Source organism: Sinocyclocheilus grahami, unplaced genomic scaffold, assembly GCF_001515645.1.
Source record: "Sinocyclocheilus grahami isolate Dianchi unplaced genomic scaffold, SAMN03320097.WGS_v1.1 scaffold798.1, whole genome shotgun sequence".
In the NCBI taxonomy this organism is placed as follows: Eukaryota; Metazoa; Chordata; class Actinopteri; order Cypriniformes; family Cyprinidae; genus Sinocyclocheilus; species Sinocyclocheilus grahami.
In genome coordinates this window covers 190,869-207,636 of record NW_015505977.1, presented here as the reverse complement: position 1 = coordinate 207,636, position 16,768 = coordinate 190,869, and the positions used below count along the sequence as shown (strand labels likewise).

Genomic DNA, 16,768 nt, shown 5'->3' with positions numbered 1-16,768 from the left:
CCACTGTATGGCACATTCCCAGGGATTAGCATTAAAAATTAATGCATTTAGTAGCTGTTTGCATTAGTAGCATAAGCAGCAGGTTCACGCACGGTCACAGTAAAATGATTAAACTAAAGTTAATATACAGCATGATTACTCTACCTTCCAAACTTGCCTTTCCCAAAAGACTTTAAAGTTACTTCAAAGTTTTTCTTATATAATAGATGACCTGAATCCACATGCCGATAGCATGCTTAGCTGGAGACAATAAAGAAAATCAAACTAGCTTCATCAACATTCATGGAAAATGATAACAAACTTGTTCAGCTGACGCTAAAAGGTTTTGCAGTGCTTTTATTACAGGAACGGTTCTCCCGAAGCGATGCTGTGTTAATTGCCTTGCTCACAATAGTGTTAGCTCATGGATAAATGCCTAATGGTCACTTTTCCCACAGGTTCCTTTGAGCCTGGAGTGTAATCGTGCCATTATGAAACTGGTGTACTGCCCTCATTGCCGAGGTCTGGGATCAGTCAAACCTTGCATCAATTACTGCAAGAATGTCATGAAGGGCTGCTTGGCTAATCAGGCTGACTTGGACACCGAGTGGCAGAGCCTTATAGGTAATGCAGAGATTATACCACTCAAACTCTTACTCTGTTGGTTGCTTGATTTCTGTTTTTGTTGCATCCCACTGGGTAGTGCTGTCACTTTGCTAAATATTTCGGTTTCGGACATGAAACTTACTTGACACTTTATTCATACACTCTGTTTTCCTCAATCAGAAACCATGCTACAGGTGGCCTCCAGTTTTGGTGCCGAGCCCAGTATGGACACGGTGATCTATTCGATTCCTGTGAGAATCTCAGAGGCTGTTCTCACCATGCAGGAGAACATGGAGATCTATACCAGCAAGGTTAGGACATTGAATTAAGCATCTATTTTAAACTTGTACGAATGGGTTGGATTCAGATGTGAGGTGTCAGTTTAAACAGTTTAAAGATTTATTGATCACATAAGGACCGTTTATACAACTATACACAACTAAGTTTGTGTTGCGTTTCAGGTTTTCAAGGCCTGTGGGGACCGTGGTGAGGAAGGAACACCAAGTTCAATATCTGAGGAGCCGAAAAAGAAAGCAAGTACAGTTACTGCCCTGGAATACAAACCCAGCCCCAAATCTGCAGCCAGACTGGAGGTGCAGGTGTGTGCATGTGTGGCAGTCCACTTCTGGCCAACTTTTATTCGTTTTATAAATTGTTATTGAAGTGTGTGTGCAATTCCCAGATCACAGACGTGTCCAGTAAACTGAAGGAAATGCAGTTTTACTGGATCCAACTCCCCTCGGCTCTGTGCAGTGGTAAAACGGCATCTTCAACCAACAGTGACAAATGTTGGAATGGCATCACCAAAGCAAGGTATTACATCTTTAGGGCAAATCTATTCTAAGATGAAAGGTGCCTATTCAGCTAATCAGCATGTGCAATTTGTGGTAAATGTTTATGTAATCAATTTATGCACTTTTCAAGGCTAAATAGATGTGCAAGGTTTTTGATGGATGACTTTTGGGATGAACACACATTATGAATTTATAGATCGTTACTCATGGTCAGTGCTGGCAGACTTCTGAAAACTGCATCCGTCCCTCTTTTTGTGGCCAAAGTCGTTAAATTGATTGTTTAGGTATCACTGCCACAGAGCTGAACTCCCATTGCCCAGAGTCATCAGAAGTGATTAATCACTGGATGAGGTTTATCTTCATTTGTGTGATAAGATTTAAGTAAATATGGCCAAGAAACCTTTATTTTTAGTCATCATTAATACCTATTAGCTTTGTATAATCAAACTAACAAACTCATGGGGGTAATTAATGCATACTGGTATGTGATTAGTGGTGTTTGCTAACGCAAGCATCCTTAATACTATTGCTTATAATTATGGTCCATATACAGACAACGAATAAAAACCCTACAGACATTTAAGGAGGGACTTGAGCCAAATCTAAAGATTACTTGGCAACATACAGCTAAAACACCCTAGCAACCACATAGCAAACCACTCAAAATGCCATCGCAATATACTAACTGCTAAAACCATTGCATTTTAACCACTTAGACCTAGACCTAGACCCTAGCAACCACATAGCAATGCATTAAAAAACAATCAAATTATTTTGCAACATGCTAAAAAGCAAACATTGCACCTTTGAAATGTGCTAAAAACCACAAGTTTTGCATAGCATGACGCGCTATAATCAAGTTTGTATTACAAGCCTGGTTTTTAAAAAATGTTCAATGAAAAATGTAATACAAGAGCTATTAACAAAATGTGTGTGACTGAAATGGTTCTGGACAATTGATTTTTCTGCAGTTACCTCCCAGAGGTCATGGGCAACGGGCTAGCCAATCAGATTAATAACCCAGAGGTGGAGATCGACATCACCAAGCCTGACAGGACTATTCGTCAACAGATCATGCTGCTGAAGATCACGTCAAACCGCCTGAAAAACGCCCTCGATGGCAACGATGTAGATTTCCAAGATACAAGTATGATGCTAAAGAGCTAACTAAAAGACATGATCATACAATTGGCTTCATGAAACGAGAACAAATTTGTGTATATCATTCAGCATCAACTGAATTTAGTCAATTCACTAGTTAAGTTTGTTTTACAACTGTTACATGAATGAAGCTCAATGATGCAAAATTGAGCCCCATTCTAGGGCTGGAAGATTTTGCCTGTGTTATGCTGCAATTTCATGCAAATTAGATACTGCGTAGTAACCATTACTTCTGTGACCTTTTTTGCACCAAAGTAATCATCATGTTTTTTCCATAATGTGTCTCTAGGTGATGATTTCAGTGGCTCAGGAAGTGGCATGTGTGCGGACCACCTATGCGTCCAAGGTAGACCTCCGGTTTTCGGTCCGAAAACGGACAGGCCCAAACTCTACGCCTATGGCCCTGAAAACAAAAGAGTCAAAGGATCTGTAAACCAGATTCAGCCTTCCGTCATCTTACTGGTTCTGTTACTCACAACTCTACTGCTGAGACGATAATGGAGACGCTAAATCAAACTTTGGGATCTGGGTCAGGATATTTGGCATAGGACAAGGAATGTTTCAAAAGAAAAAGAATAGAGAAAATTGAGAAAAGGTTAGCTTAAATGTTGCCAAAAGAAAAAAGAAACCTTTTGCGTGAATGGACATTTTAATTCCTCTGGAATATGACATGAGAATAGGTGGAAAAGGAATTTTGTTTCTGTGTATTTTTTATGTTTTGTAATATACGTCAGATTTAAATGCTGACTTGTTACATCAATTGACATCTTGCTTTTTTACCTTTGAATGTAAAAAGATAAACTGGACGGGAAGAATTCTGGTTTAGATTTACAATACGAGGTTCTCAGCCACCTAAGCGACTTACCCACAGTTATTTGCTCTTAAAGTCACACAGTCATCAAGTCACCTCGTGTTTCATTTCACTATGCTTGAGTTATGCAAGTTTGTCTTTGCACAACTGTTCTTTTTGTCTTAAATATTTCACAGACGGACATAATTACTAAACACTACATCAGTCTGATCCCTTTTAGATTACAAAAATGTAAGAACAATGGCATGGACATGAATTGAAATACGAAATTGCTGAATATCGGAGGAATTATGTAGGTTTTTTTTTACTCCGATTCATTGGTTTAGTCTGTAATTATTTTGTATGATAGCAAGCTACAATAATGGATGAATTTCACAAAAAAGGATTAGGAAATATTCATTTGTTTCACACCAACATCAAAAGAAAAAAGCAATTATTTTGCATATAAGAAAATATATCCTGTTTTGTTTTTTTGCATTATTCATAATTATTTTCTTAATTTTATTTTCATACTAATTTTGAAACTTTTCTTAACATTTTCCATTAAAAACATCTAACCATTCCTAAAATAAGCAATTACCATTATTACAAGTATTACAATTTTTATTAGATTTAGTTTTTTTTTTACATTCACCATCATGAGGCAAATTTTTTTATTTTCAGTTGTGCAATAATTGTCATAATTTAGCACATTTTCCACCAAAAAAACACACATGAATACATAAACGTATTTTATAATAATAATAATTATTATTATTATTTCATTTATACTGTTTTTTTTTTTTCGTATTGTGTCCAAATAGGGTGCTTTTCATTCAAATGAGAATTTTTAAATTTACATTATTGAAAATTTCATGAGAACTTATTGACTTGACACATTAGAATGCAAAAAAATAAATAAATTAAGCCCACCAAAATAGGCTTTATTTGTAATGCAAAATATTTTTTCTCTGATGCTAGTGTGAAAAATGACCCGGACATGAGATTCTCTTTTCTTGAAATGTAAACGTAAAATATTAAACGTCCAAAGGACATGAATGCACAAAATATTTGCTTCACTCACCCCGATGCAAACCCTTAACTTGCATTTGGAAACTCATGGCTGTGTTATTGCTCAGAGCAGTGCAAATTCATATTCGTAATGTCACTTCTGGAGTATTTTCAGCACCGATGGCAAGTTAAATAGAAGCATGTGTCAGCCTTGAATGATCAGATTTGCCTTGAATGGAATTACATTATAGCCAAAGCCAATGGGAAGCAGTCATTTACAGAATATGCTTTTAGAATAAAAACGGTCACTTTTAGCAAAAGCTCGTAAGGCATAACGACAATTTTACGATTTTGATTCCAGAGCAATGTAATTAAATTTGTGGCAGTGATGTTTTAAAACACTTCCAAGGAGCTGATTCAGATTTACGAGCGTAATGTTACGATATTTCTGAACTTTTGATCAGACAAAAAAAAACATTCCTACAAAATGTCTTGCACTATATCAACATCTAGTCCCTAAATGTTGCATTTAAAGGTGTCAAATGATCTTTATGTTTCTGATATTCGTTCCTTTTTTCGATGCACAACTAGAGCTGAATCCACAAGGACCTGGTTTTGTCAGATGCGAAATGTAAAAAGTTGTGGAATGTAAACGCAGTTGAGAATGTACATGATGTAGTGTACGATCTCTGTCACAGGAAGGTTCGTTTTTGTACTCGGTTGTCCAGTATAAATGAAAAGCACATTGTATACTCTTAGTCGATCGCATGACTCAATGAATGGACTTTGAGAAGGGCTCAAACACAAGCGTAATGTGTTTCATATGACAGTGACAGACTGAGCACACACTCATTCGAGAGAGGCAGAGATGCGTGTTATGGAACATTTGATTTTGTTAAATTTCAGCACTAGCATTTTATTTGAGGTATGAATTTGTACATTTGGTCTGTTTTACGTAATAAACATGCACAGTTGTTCAAACGAAATGGATGTTGTCTGTGTTTTTAAATAAGTTCTATTCATTCTACCAGACCTTGAACTTGCTCATGTCTTTTAGTCTTAAAATGTTAATGTGAAGCCGCAACCTTTTACACATCTAAAGTTTAGCAGGCCTTTGTAACGTTCTAAATAAAGCTGTAATTTTCATTCAGGTCATATTCTTGCATTTCTGGGGTCACGCTGAGGTGGAGGGTCTTGCCTTTAGCATCTTTGGTGGACAGAGGTGAACATGGTGTGCATTTATCTCTGCTGCTTTTTCCACTGTCCACTGTGAAAACACAACAAAACATTATGCATTAGTTCATCATTGTAATAAATGATATTGAACCATTTTGAGATTACACTTCCAACAGATGCCGAATAAACTTACAACTGATAAAGTAAATATCAGTCTACATAAGCATTGTTCAAAAGTTTAGGGTCTAATTTTTTTAATAATTTATCATTTATCAAATACAGCTATATTTACAAATGAATTTGTTTGCGCATATTGTTACAAAATATTTCTTTCATTTTAAATAAATGCTGTTATTTTGAAAAGTTTCTAAAAAAAATATTACGCAGCACGACTGTTTTCAACATTGATAATAACAATAAATGTTTCCTGGGCAGCGAATCGGCATGTTAGAATGATTTCTGATGGATCATGTGACACTTAAGCCTGGCGTAATGATGCTGAAAATTCAGCTTTGCTATTACATACAAAAAATAAAATGTCAAATGTATTCAAAGAGAGAACTTTTTTACTCCAAAATGTATTTCACAATATTACTATTATTATTATTACTGTATTTTTGATTAAATAAATGAAGGCTGGGTGAGATTTCTTTAAAAGACATTAAAAATCGTACTGACCCCAAACTTTTGAACGGTAGTGTATTATATATTAAATATGGTAGCAATTTTGTACGTCTCATTTCCACCTAGCAGTGTAATTTTAGATACTATTACAGTTTTTATTAATATTTGTTGTTTTCATTGTCATTTTTGTTAAAGTTTTAGGTTTTTTTTCATTGGTTTTTTTACTAAATTTATTTTTTTAATGTCTACATAGTTTTTATTAATTTTGATTTCAGTTTTCATTTTAATTTTAGTACATCGTTGAAAAATAAAAAAATGTTTCCTTGGCAGGTATTTTACTTATACAATTATGTGTGTGTGTGTGTGTGTGTGACTGACCCCAAACTTTTGAACGGTAGTGTATTATATATTAAATATGGTAGCAATTTTGTACGTCTCATTTCCACCTAGCAGTGTAATTTTAGATACTATTACAGTTTTTATTAATATTTGTTGTTTTCATTGTCATTTTTGTTAAAGTTTTAGGGGTTTTTTCATTGGTTTTTTTACTAAATTTATTTTTTTAATGTCTACATAGTTTTTATTAATTTTGATTTCAGTTTTCATTTTAATTTTAGTACATCAAGTTGAAAAATAAAAAAATGTTTCCTTGGCAGGTATTTTACTTATACAATTATGTGTGTGTGTGTGTGTGTGTGTGTGTATATATATATATATATATATATATATATATATATATAGTCTGGTGGCCATAAAGAATTGTTTGGACCTACATTTTATGTAGAAACATTAGCTAGACAAATCCTCCAGAGAAAAGCAATACATATACAGCAATCAGGTTCTGCCAGGTTCCTCGATGCCCTGCTGAACCTTCTGCGTGATTCTCCAGCACTCAGATCTGGCCTCATTTGTTCTAGAAGTGTGGCCTTTATCTCACAAACACTTCTGAAATAACACTGTTGTTACTGGAGACTAGATCTTGACTCAGTATATTCTCACAGGAACGGACCGCTGCAGGACGGAGTCATTTCTCATTTCATACTTTAAATCCCATAAGATCTTCTGTCTGCTTTAAAAACAAATCCTCCGCTCACACACTACACAACTGATTTTTCAGAGTCTGTGTCATATATACAAAGCATACAAAGAATATATACAGAAGCATACAAAGCTTCTGTGTGATTTAAAGATAATACAATGCAGCAAAAGTAAAGTAATTTATTTGTTTACATTTATTAACTAAGGCACATTTCATGGCAGAAAGTTTAATGGCTGGATTGTTTTTTGTTCTTTTTTAACTAAGCAACATTTCTAAAATTTATTAAAATTGATAAATGAAGAGACACTCTGCCAACCAAAAGTTTGAAATAATAACGATATTCTTAATGTTTTTGAAAGAAGTGTCTTACACTCAACGATGTTGCATTTATTTAAACCAGAATACAACAAAACGGTAATATTGTAAAATAATATTACATTTTAAAACAACTGTTTTATATTTGAATATATTTCAAATGTAATTTATTCCTTTGATGCAAAGTTGATATTTCAGCGTCATTACTCCAGACTTTAGTGTCACATGATCCTACAGAAATCATTCTAAAAATGATAATTATTCTAAAATGTTGACGTGTAGTGTCAATATTTACCCACAAGGTTATAAAAATAATAAAAAAAAAAATATTAAAATACATTTTAAAGAACATATATAAAATTCTCTAAAAACAATTATCTTATGCAATTGACCTTGTTTCAAGGATTCATTTTTATGGCTTTAATTAATTACAGGTACATTTTATTTTTATTAAATTTTTTACTTATTTCCTAATTTTCATAATTACTTGGCACATTCTGCCACTCAAACAATCATGCAAGACTACATTATTTTTATTTATTATTTATATAATAATTTACATTTCTTTTTTCTTTTTGAAAATGATTGTCTTACGCAATTTACATGCGTCTTGTTCTAAGTATGTTTTATACTGGAAAACAAGAGCAAAGTCAAGTTCACTAAGTAAGGTGCTTTGGGTAGGTGTATTAAAAGTCGGTTGAGACTTAGTACCAACCTGGCGCACGGACACACTCGTCTCTGTGGCGCTCGTCCCATGCTTTGGTTTTGCAGGTCTTGCTACAGTAGAAGACCTCACGACAACGGCTACAGGCCGACAGCTGAACACCCACTGAACGGCCGCATTCATAGCAATATTTGAAGCGAGGCTTTCTGAAATCAAAACCACAGACACAGTTAACACAAACAGCAGAAATAACACTTTGGTTCACAACACTATGCTTTATTAAGTACCTCTGCACTCTCTGACTGATGCGTTTATTAAAGGAAGTCCTGTTCTCCTCAGGTGAGCTCAGCAGACTCGATGTCGCTCCTGATCCAGGATATAGAAGCTTCTCTGTGGGACTGACACCTCAAACAACAGATAAACACACAAACTAGCAACCTGTGATTCGTCAACTGAGTGACACTTGAAGTGAGTTATGTTTGTTAAATACAGATGATGCTGTAATAAGCATAAAAATCAGGCCTGTCTCCAAATAATGTTCTATTAAATCTCTTTATTTTATTAAATTTCTATCATGACAGCTCTCAAAGGGATTGGCATGGTAATGTACATGACAATGTTTTTGTGTTTGGTCTTGGCGGAATAGATCTGCTAACCAACTTGCTACTGCCAATACATCCACAACATGCTGCTGTGAACATGTAAGAAATGCTGCTGCTGCAAATATAACATACATGAAATAACCCCCATATAGCTTAATAATAATTAATAATAATGTAATAATTTATGCATTTAGCAGACGCTTTTATCCAAAGTGACTTACAGTGCATTCAGGCTATACATTTTTTACCAGTATGTGTGTTCCCTGGGAATTGAACCCACGACCTTTTGCGCTGCTAACGCAATGAATTATATGAATTATATATATTACATGAATTATCCCGTATAGATCTATACAGGTGGAGCTGGGGGAGGTGGAGGGTTTCTGAAGCGAGCTGCAACTGCTACAGCTACCGAGCTCATTGGATACAAAAAGAACCAATCAGCTGCTCCATGTGATAATGATGTCATTATGTCAGCCTCTGCAGATACTGCACCCTCTATAGTTTCATGACAGAACAAAAATTTATATTTTAATGAATACTATTTATTATTATTACAATTATCATTTTTTATATATTGGAAAATGATTTATTTATAATAATTGCATATTATTATAACATTTTGTTATAATATTTTTATTTAGTATACATTGAATAATTTTAATATGTGTTCCTTAATATATTTAGAATATGATTATGACAGGTATTATTTATTATTAATAATTCAAAATTACACACTATTATAACATTTTGTTAAATCAACCAACAAGAATGCATATTAGGCATATACATTACTTTTATTATTTAAAATATAAAGAATAAATTGACACATGCTCAATAATATATTTAGAATAATAAATAGTAATTCTTAATTAAAAATGATATTTTTAATAATGATTTTTTAAAAACGTATTATTAATTATTCTGAATGACATACTATTATAACATCTTGTTAAAGGGTTAGTTCACCCAAAAATTATAATTTGTCCATGTTTTATGACGTTCTTCTTTCAGACGAATCCAGTTGGATTTATATTAAATATTGTCCTGACTCCTCCAAGCGTTAGAATGGGAGTAAGCGGAAGTTACACAAAACTGTTTATATCATTTTAAATATGGATATATTTTTACAAAAACGCATCGATACGTTACAGGAGGCCTTTATTCACGCCCCGGAGCCATGTGAGGCACGTTTTAGTATGGTTGGATGTGCTTTATTTGACTACTTTTAGACTGTTGAACATAAACACCATGCCATGGTAAAGCTTGAAAGATCCAGGACAATTTTTAATATAACTCCGATTGGATTCATCTGAAAGAAACAAGTCATATACACCTAGGATGCTTTGAGGGTGATATTTTAAATAATTTTTGGGTGAACTAACCCTTTAAATCAACCAACAGGAATGCTTATTACACTTATATTATACATAGTGCTGGGCAACGATTAATCATGATTAATCGCATCCAAAATACATTTTTTGCGTAATATGTGATTATACTGTTTATTTAATATGTATATATAAATACATACACATGCATGTATATATTTTTTAAAATATATGTTGTGTTTATATAATAAATATATGTACTGTATATATAATATATATTATAAGATTATAAATATATATATATATATATATATATACATAATATAATATATATCAAAATATATACTGTATGTGTGTGTCTTTATATATACATAATAAATATACACAGTATTCACACATATTATATAAACAAAAACTTTAATTTTGGGTGTGATTAATCGTGATTAATCATTGCCCAGAACTAATTATACATCTATATTTTATTTAGAATATATAGAATTATTTATTGTATATTCATTTAGAAACATTTAGAAAAATCCATCTAAATTATTATATAAATAGAATAAGTATATTTATGATACATTTATTTAAAAAAATTACCTATAAAATCAATTCATAAATAATTTAGGTTGATGTTTCTAAAATATCATTTTTCATTTTATACTTATATCTAATTATTATAAATACTACTACTACTAATAGTAACAATAATATTAATAATACTGATCTGGTAGATACAAACTTCTCTGTGGGACTGATACCTCAAACAACAGACAAACACACAAATTAGCACCCTGTGATTTCAGTCAATAAGACACAAACTCCTTCGAACGTTTGCAAAATCCCTGATGGCAGTGAGACAAAATCCATAAAGCACTGCGCATTTATAGAAACGATCAGTCTCACCGAGTACATCTTGGCTCCGTTCCTTCTCCATTCTCATCGCCGCCTGTCTCAGCAGATCTCCCATGAGGCCTAGCAACTGCCGGCGGGCGTTATAGGCTTGTCTCTCATGCTTGTTGAGGGCATGGTACGGGGTGTGGGCCATGCGCTGGTTCTGGTGGGAAAGTGGAACCGGTCTAGTGAGCGGAGCGTAATTGGTTGAGGTGATAAATGAGATTTCAGAAGATCTGGAACACGGGATGAACTGGTGATGAAAAGCTGCACCTGCTGGAATGCGCAGTGCGCATAATCCACGACTGTTCCCACAGCGCACCTGCGGCCCTCGCCCACCACGACAGGCATGAGGATGTCAGCGCCCGCTTTGATCAACTTCTCCAGCTTAACCAAGTGAAACAGAAACAAAGAGCACAGTGATTAGAAATAACTATATTTATTTTTCTCTATTTACTTGATTGACAAGCCTCTGAGGTGCTAAATTAATCCTAAATGTGAGTCGACTGATAATTCAATCTGATCTTGTGAGGAAAAACATGAATGGGCATATGCTTTCTGCAAAACATTAAATGCATAACATGGCCTAATTCAGGGGTGTCAAACTCAGTTCCTGGAGGGCCGAAGCCCTGCAGAGTTTTGTTCAAACCTGCTCCAACACACAAACCATGTAGTTTTCAAAAAGGCCTGAAAGACATGATTAGCTGGATCAAGTGTGTTTAATTAGGGTTGGAGCTAAAACTCTGCAGGACTGTGGCCCTCCAGTTGACACCCCTGGACTAATGTATCAGTGAAATACTTGTTTTATTATTTTGTTTTCTATCTGCAGATAAAATAAAAATAAATAAAATATTCTCAATTTAACGTTTAAAAATTAATTTTTTTCATTATTTCATTATTTTTTTAAATATTTTTTCTAATATTATATTAAAAACACAGGGTGTGATCCTTTTATGTAAAATAGTTAAATTGAATCAATAAAATTCTCATTCCTCATTCTTGATTTGATTTATCAGAATAATTAATTTCAATAAATGTTACAAATACCAAACAGTAATTCCTTAAAGGGCAATTTTAGTCTTTTATTTTGAATTTCACTGACATTTTTGTCACTTTTGATGCCATTTTTGCCCCAATCTGTTTAATTTCTGACACCATTTCCAGTTTCCATTTTCTACTGAGTGCCACTTATTTTTAAGTTGTATTTTGATGAATACAGATTATGCTTTAAAAGCTTAATATACTATTACATCTATTTTATGAAATGTATTTTTACAATAAAATAAAATATATAAATAATTATTTTTACCGTTTAATAATATTATTTATTATTACATATATATATATATATATATATATATATATATATATATATATATATATATATATATATTTCACTTATAATATAATATTACTATATATATATTTATTTAAAATATCTAAAATAATTTAATATGTTACTTTATATATAAATAGAACACAAATATTTTTTTTAAATAAAAAACTACCTTTTAAACCTATTCATTCTATTTCAATAATAATTTAGTATGATTGTTCAAAAGTATTTTGATTTATATTGATATATTTTTAGTTAATATATTAATGTTCAAATATTCCATATATTGCACAAAATTATAAAATAATTGTTTTCATTTATTTTAAATATTATTAATATTATTTTATCATTATTATTATATATTTTTATAGAATATATGGAATAAGATTATTAGTATTATTGTTGTTGTAAAATACATATATACGTATAAATCTGTACTAAATTATTCAGTAAAATCAACAAACATGCATTTCCCCTAAGCCTAACTAAATTTAAATGCATATTTCGACTTTTATTTTGCAATGCATAGTGCAACTACAGAGCAACATTGCAGAAACATATGTCACATATGCACAGTCACGTATTTTCCCATGGGACTACGTAGGATAATTAGTTGAAGAAGATCACCAGCTTGACTTGGTTGTGTGGATGTGGCCCACGGTTGTAGCTGATGTTGGCAAGGGCACAGAGAGCGCTGCCCACATGACGAGTGAGAGGAAGATTAGGATCAGCCCCTCCAGCTAGCAGTTCATCCACAGCCTGGGAAAACAGCGTTAATATACACGGCACGTCGATGCAATGCCATAGAGTTCTCACCCTCATCCTTCAGTAATGACTTATTATTCCAAATTCATTCTGTGCCTTTGAATAGACAGCATTTAATTACACTATAAAAGGTGATTCCTTGCAAATAGCAGAACTACAAATGATTCAGTCGGAAGAAGGGATGTCAAAAATGATTACATACAAGGTCGTTGCCGCTCGCGATGGCCAGAGATAGGGGTGAATGGCCACTCCACACATCGTTGAGGTTTGCGTTATGAGAAAGGAGAAGCGCCACCACATCTCTAGCATTCTGAAAGAAAAATAAGGCTTCTTATTATTATAATTCACAAATAAATTCCAATTCATTTGATTGAATACTCCATTGACAATTGCATTTTATGCATTTCTTGGCGACTTTTCATTTTTAAATATTACTTTATCTATTAATCTAGTAGTTTTTAATTAACAGTGTATTTTTTAAAGATTTATTTTTGGAGTTGTTTGCTATTATTACAATAGGACAGTGTAGACGAGACAGGAAGCGGAGTGGGAGAGAGAGGGGGGGTGGGATCGGGAAAGGTCCTCGAGGCGGGATTCGAACTCGGGCCATACGTAATGCAACGCCGTCACATGCTGTCACACTGCATTTCAGTTAATAATTACCATGTTGTCCCGAATATAAGACGATGTTTTTTTCTTGGATATACATCTGAAAAAACACGGTGGTCTTATATTCAGGGTCTAGACTTTGACATGTCAATAATACACCCACAACAATAGGTGGCGCCAAATACGCATAAAACGAGTGTGCCATGAAATATGTAATGCGTGTTGTAATGATCGAGAGTAAAAACAAAAGAATAAGAAAACCTTACAGCTGCATGAGTCATGACTGTCATGCTAGCCTGATGGGACCAACTCTACTTCTACTGTTAATAAGATTTTGGTAGGCTACTATTAGATGGATAGCCTAAATGTCCTAATTCATATGGGCTACCTATTTTTTTTTTTTTAATGGTATATCAAAAAGTGTATATTTTTTAAATGTGATTGTTGGTACATTTTACCAGTTTTTACCATACTTTCAAAACAAAAATGAAAATAGGAAAATAATTGAAGACAAAATGTGTTTTACTGAGAAAAAACAAGATTTGGTTTTTAAAAAAAGCCTTTTTCCAAAAGGTACATCTGGAAAAAGGGGGGTCGTCTTATAATCAGGGTCGTCTTATATTCGGGCCAATACGGTATGTGGTAATAATAAAATTACATGCAAATTAAAAGCTATAAAATGATTTTAAAAGTTTTTCTAGGAGTATCATGTTGTTTCAGTGTATATACGGTATTCTTACTGTATAATCGCTGTCTCTTTGGCAAGCCACATGTAGTGGTGTCCTCCCGCCTTCCTGAGGGAATTCAATAGGGGCTTCGCTGAATTTAGCCAGGGGTCCAGAGGCAATGAGATGCTGATTCTTAAAGGGCTCAAATGTGCCCTGAGGGTTTATGTTTCTTTGATTAGAGAGATTAAAAATTTGTGATGAAATATATTTATACAAAACGTTTACTCAGACCTTATCAAGCTCATAGAATTCAAGTGCATCCTGAGCTTTGACGTCAGGATCCGCCAGGGCGTGCAGGAGGAGCTCTGTGATTTCAGGACCCTCTGCTCCAGATAAACCCGCTGCTATGTGAAGAGGATACAGACCCTTTTGCTGACATGAACACAAAAAGAAGAAATAAAAATGACCAAATAGATGCCTTGCTGTCAATATTTTATTAAAATTTAGAGATTAGTAGTTGGTCAGCAAGAATCTTTTATTATATATTTTAAATATTTGTATTATTGTTTTATAGTGTCATTTTAAATGTATTGTCAATATTTATGCATTACTAATATTAATGAAATTAAATCTTTGAAGATTCAATTATTATTATTTATTAACTTAATTAAAGATTATATGGTTGTCAAAATGTATGCATTAAAAAATTTAATTTAATTAAATTAAATTAAATGAAATTAAACGTACCTCTGGAAGTAGAGGTATGTCTGTACGAGCACCACACTCCAATAGAAGACGGACGCCCTTGACATGGGCAGCTTTGATAGCCAGGAAGATGATGGGCATGGGGATGGTAGAGGCGTTCGGGTCTGCTCCTCTCTCCAACAGAAGCTTAATTGTAGTCCATCGATTCCTGTGTCTGTCAGACCAGACAATCTCCAATTACAAAGCAACAACTTTCCAAATAATTGCATGACCAAACAATAACATGCCCATCATATTTCATGCCAATTTTTTTAAAATCTCATTCTCATTGCTGAAATGAAAATATATATTAGTGCTGTCAAAATTAGCGCATTAACACAGGCGATTAATTTTTCCACTTTAGCAGTGTTAAAAATATTTAACACAGTTAACACAGGGGTGGAGCTGACCACCCCACTCACAGCTTCCGCTTCTGTCTCTTTTTTTCTTGACAAGAATTGCTATTCTTTTTAGACGCGCACTCCACTTTGCCTCAGCAACCAGCGCAAGTCAAACGAGTGCGGAAACAGCACTGATGACGAGGCAGCTTTAGTAGAACAACAGTGAAATGTGGTCAGATGAGATGTTGTCAGGCCATATGTCAGTAAAAACTAATTTTCCGTTATACTGTGCTCGTAGCGCGTGCTCTTCAATTGCACACACAAATACAGTGGTGCGCTGACTGCGCTCTGTAGCCTGTATCATTTCCTATTAAAGCGTGAATGAAACTACGAGCATGCGTGTCAGATCCGTGTCATCTTCAGCAGTGGCAGCTCTTAAAGTAATAGCAGCCAAATAACTAATAACCCAGCAGCTGTGATGTCTGTTAATCAAAGAACAAAAGAAAAAAAGGGGAAATCAATAACTTTTGTAGCTTTAAGGCTTTAAATTTTAAGGCACAACATTTTAAAATTTTTATTACATGTTTGTATTAAAGTAAAAATGTATGATAAATACACCTTTCGTATGGAATTAAATAGCAAGCACTTTGAGTGTCTTGTTCATCATATTTATTTTCATATAAAAGCAAGAGGACTGAAATTATATCATGTTTATTAGCAACACAACACGTGAGTGAGAATAACACTATATCCACCTTTGATCCCGTAGGTATCTGTTCCACTTCGAGAGGTCAGAACTGTCCGTCTTGCCTGCGCTTATTTCCCTCCTCCCCTCACTGCAGCCGCCTACTCTCAGTCGCCTTCATTTCAGGCGAGGCGCATCTCAAACAAGCCTCATGTTTTTGTTAACCTATCCAGTTGAAGCCACTAGATGCGGCGCTGCTGCGTTGTTAATTACAAATATTGTGGGAAAATAGAACATCAACGCGGAAAAGATCTTGTTTACGTCAAAACTGAAACCAAGCCGTTCACACAGAACGCATATTTCGCGCATTTTCTAGAGGGACATCTATCACCGTTGCACTTGCGTGTCGCACAAAAGAGAAATGTTTAGAAAGCCATGCCTGCGTCCCAATGTGCACACTATCCATGCTAAATTCTATGTGATATTAGTCATTTTCAATACTATTTAGGGCAGATAGGGTGGATGGTATGCACAAATTAATGCAAGTTCAACTTTGAAAATACATATCTCGAGACTTTATGGCGGGGTTTTTCCCCCTCCTCCTTCCACTTTTGTTTTTAAATTAGAAAGTCAT

At 34.0% G+C, this 16,768-nt stretch overlaps 2 protein-coding genes across 3 annotated transcripts in view; one reads left to right on the top strand and one right to left on the bottom strand.

Moving 5' to 3' along the window:
• Positions 1–3,780, top strand: part of LOC107561905 (glypican-1-like) — a 35,823-nt gene extending 32,043 nt beyond the window's left edge. For both annotated transcript variants that reach the window (XM_016246442.1, XM_016246443.1), the window contains exons 4-9: positions 438–603; positions 766–896; positions 1,047–1,184; positions 1,268–1,398; positions 2,351–2,526; positions 2,830–3,780. In XM_016246442.1, coding sequence (XP_016101928.1) covers positions 438–603; positions 766–896; positions 1,047–1,184; positions 1,268–1,398; positions 2,351–2,526; positions 2,830–3,038 — 951 coding nt within the window. In that variant the 3' untranslated portion in view covers positions 3,039–3,780. The remainder of the gene's footprint in view (positions 1–437; positions 604–765; positions 897–1,046; positions 1,185–1,267; positions 1,399–2,350; positions 2,527–2,829) is intronic.
• A 364-nt stretch (positions 3,781–4,144) lies between these two features.
• The window catches only part of LOC107561889 (ankyrin repeat and MYND domain-containing protein 1), a 16,560-nt gene continuing 3,936 nt past the window's right edge, over positions 4,145–16,768 (bottom strand). Inside the window, exons 7-16 of the mRNA XM_016246422.1 lie at positions 15,112–15,283; positions 14,656–14,796; positions 14,437–14,577; positions 13,290–13,397; positions 12,950–13,081; positions 11,260–11,373; positions 10,999–11,149; positions 8,447–8,564; positions 8,211–8,365; positions 4,145–5,608 (exon numbers count right to left, since the gene is read on the bottom strand). Of these exons, the coding sequence (XP_016101908.1) occupies positions 5,466–5,608; positions 8,211–8,365; positions 8,447–8,564; positions 10,999–11,149; positions 11,260–11,373; positions 12,950–13,081; positions 13,290–13,397; positions 14,437–14,577; positions 14,656–14,796; positions 15,112–15,283 (1,375 nt within the window). The 3' untranslated portion in view covers positions 4,145–5,465. The remainder of the gene's footprint in view (positions 5,609–8,210; positions 8,366–8,446; positions 8,565–10,998; positions 11,150–11,259; positions 11,374–12,949; positions 13,082–13,289; positions 13,398–14,436; positions 14,578–14,655; positions 14,797–15,111; positions 15,284–16,768) is intronic.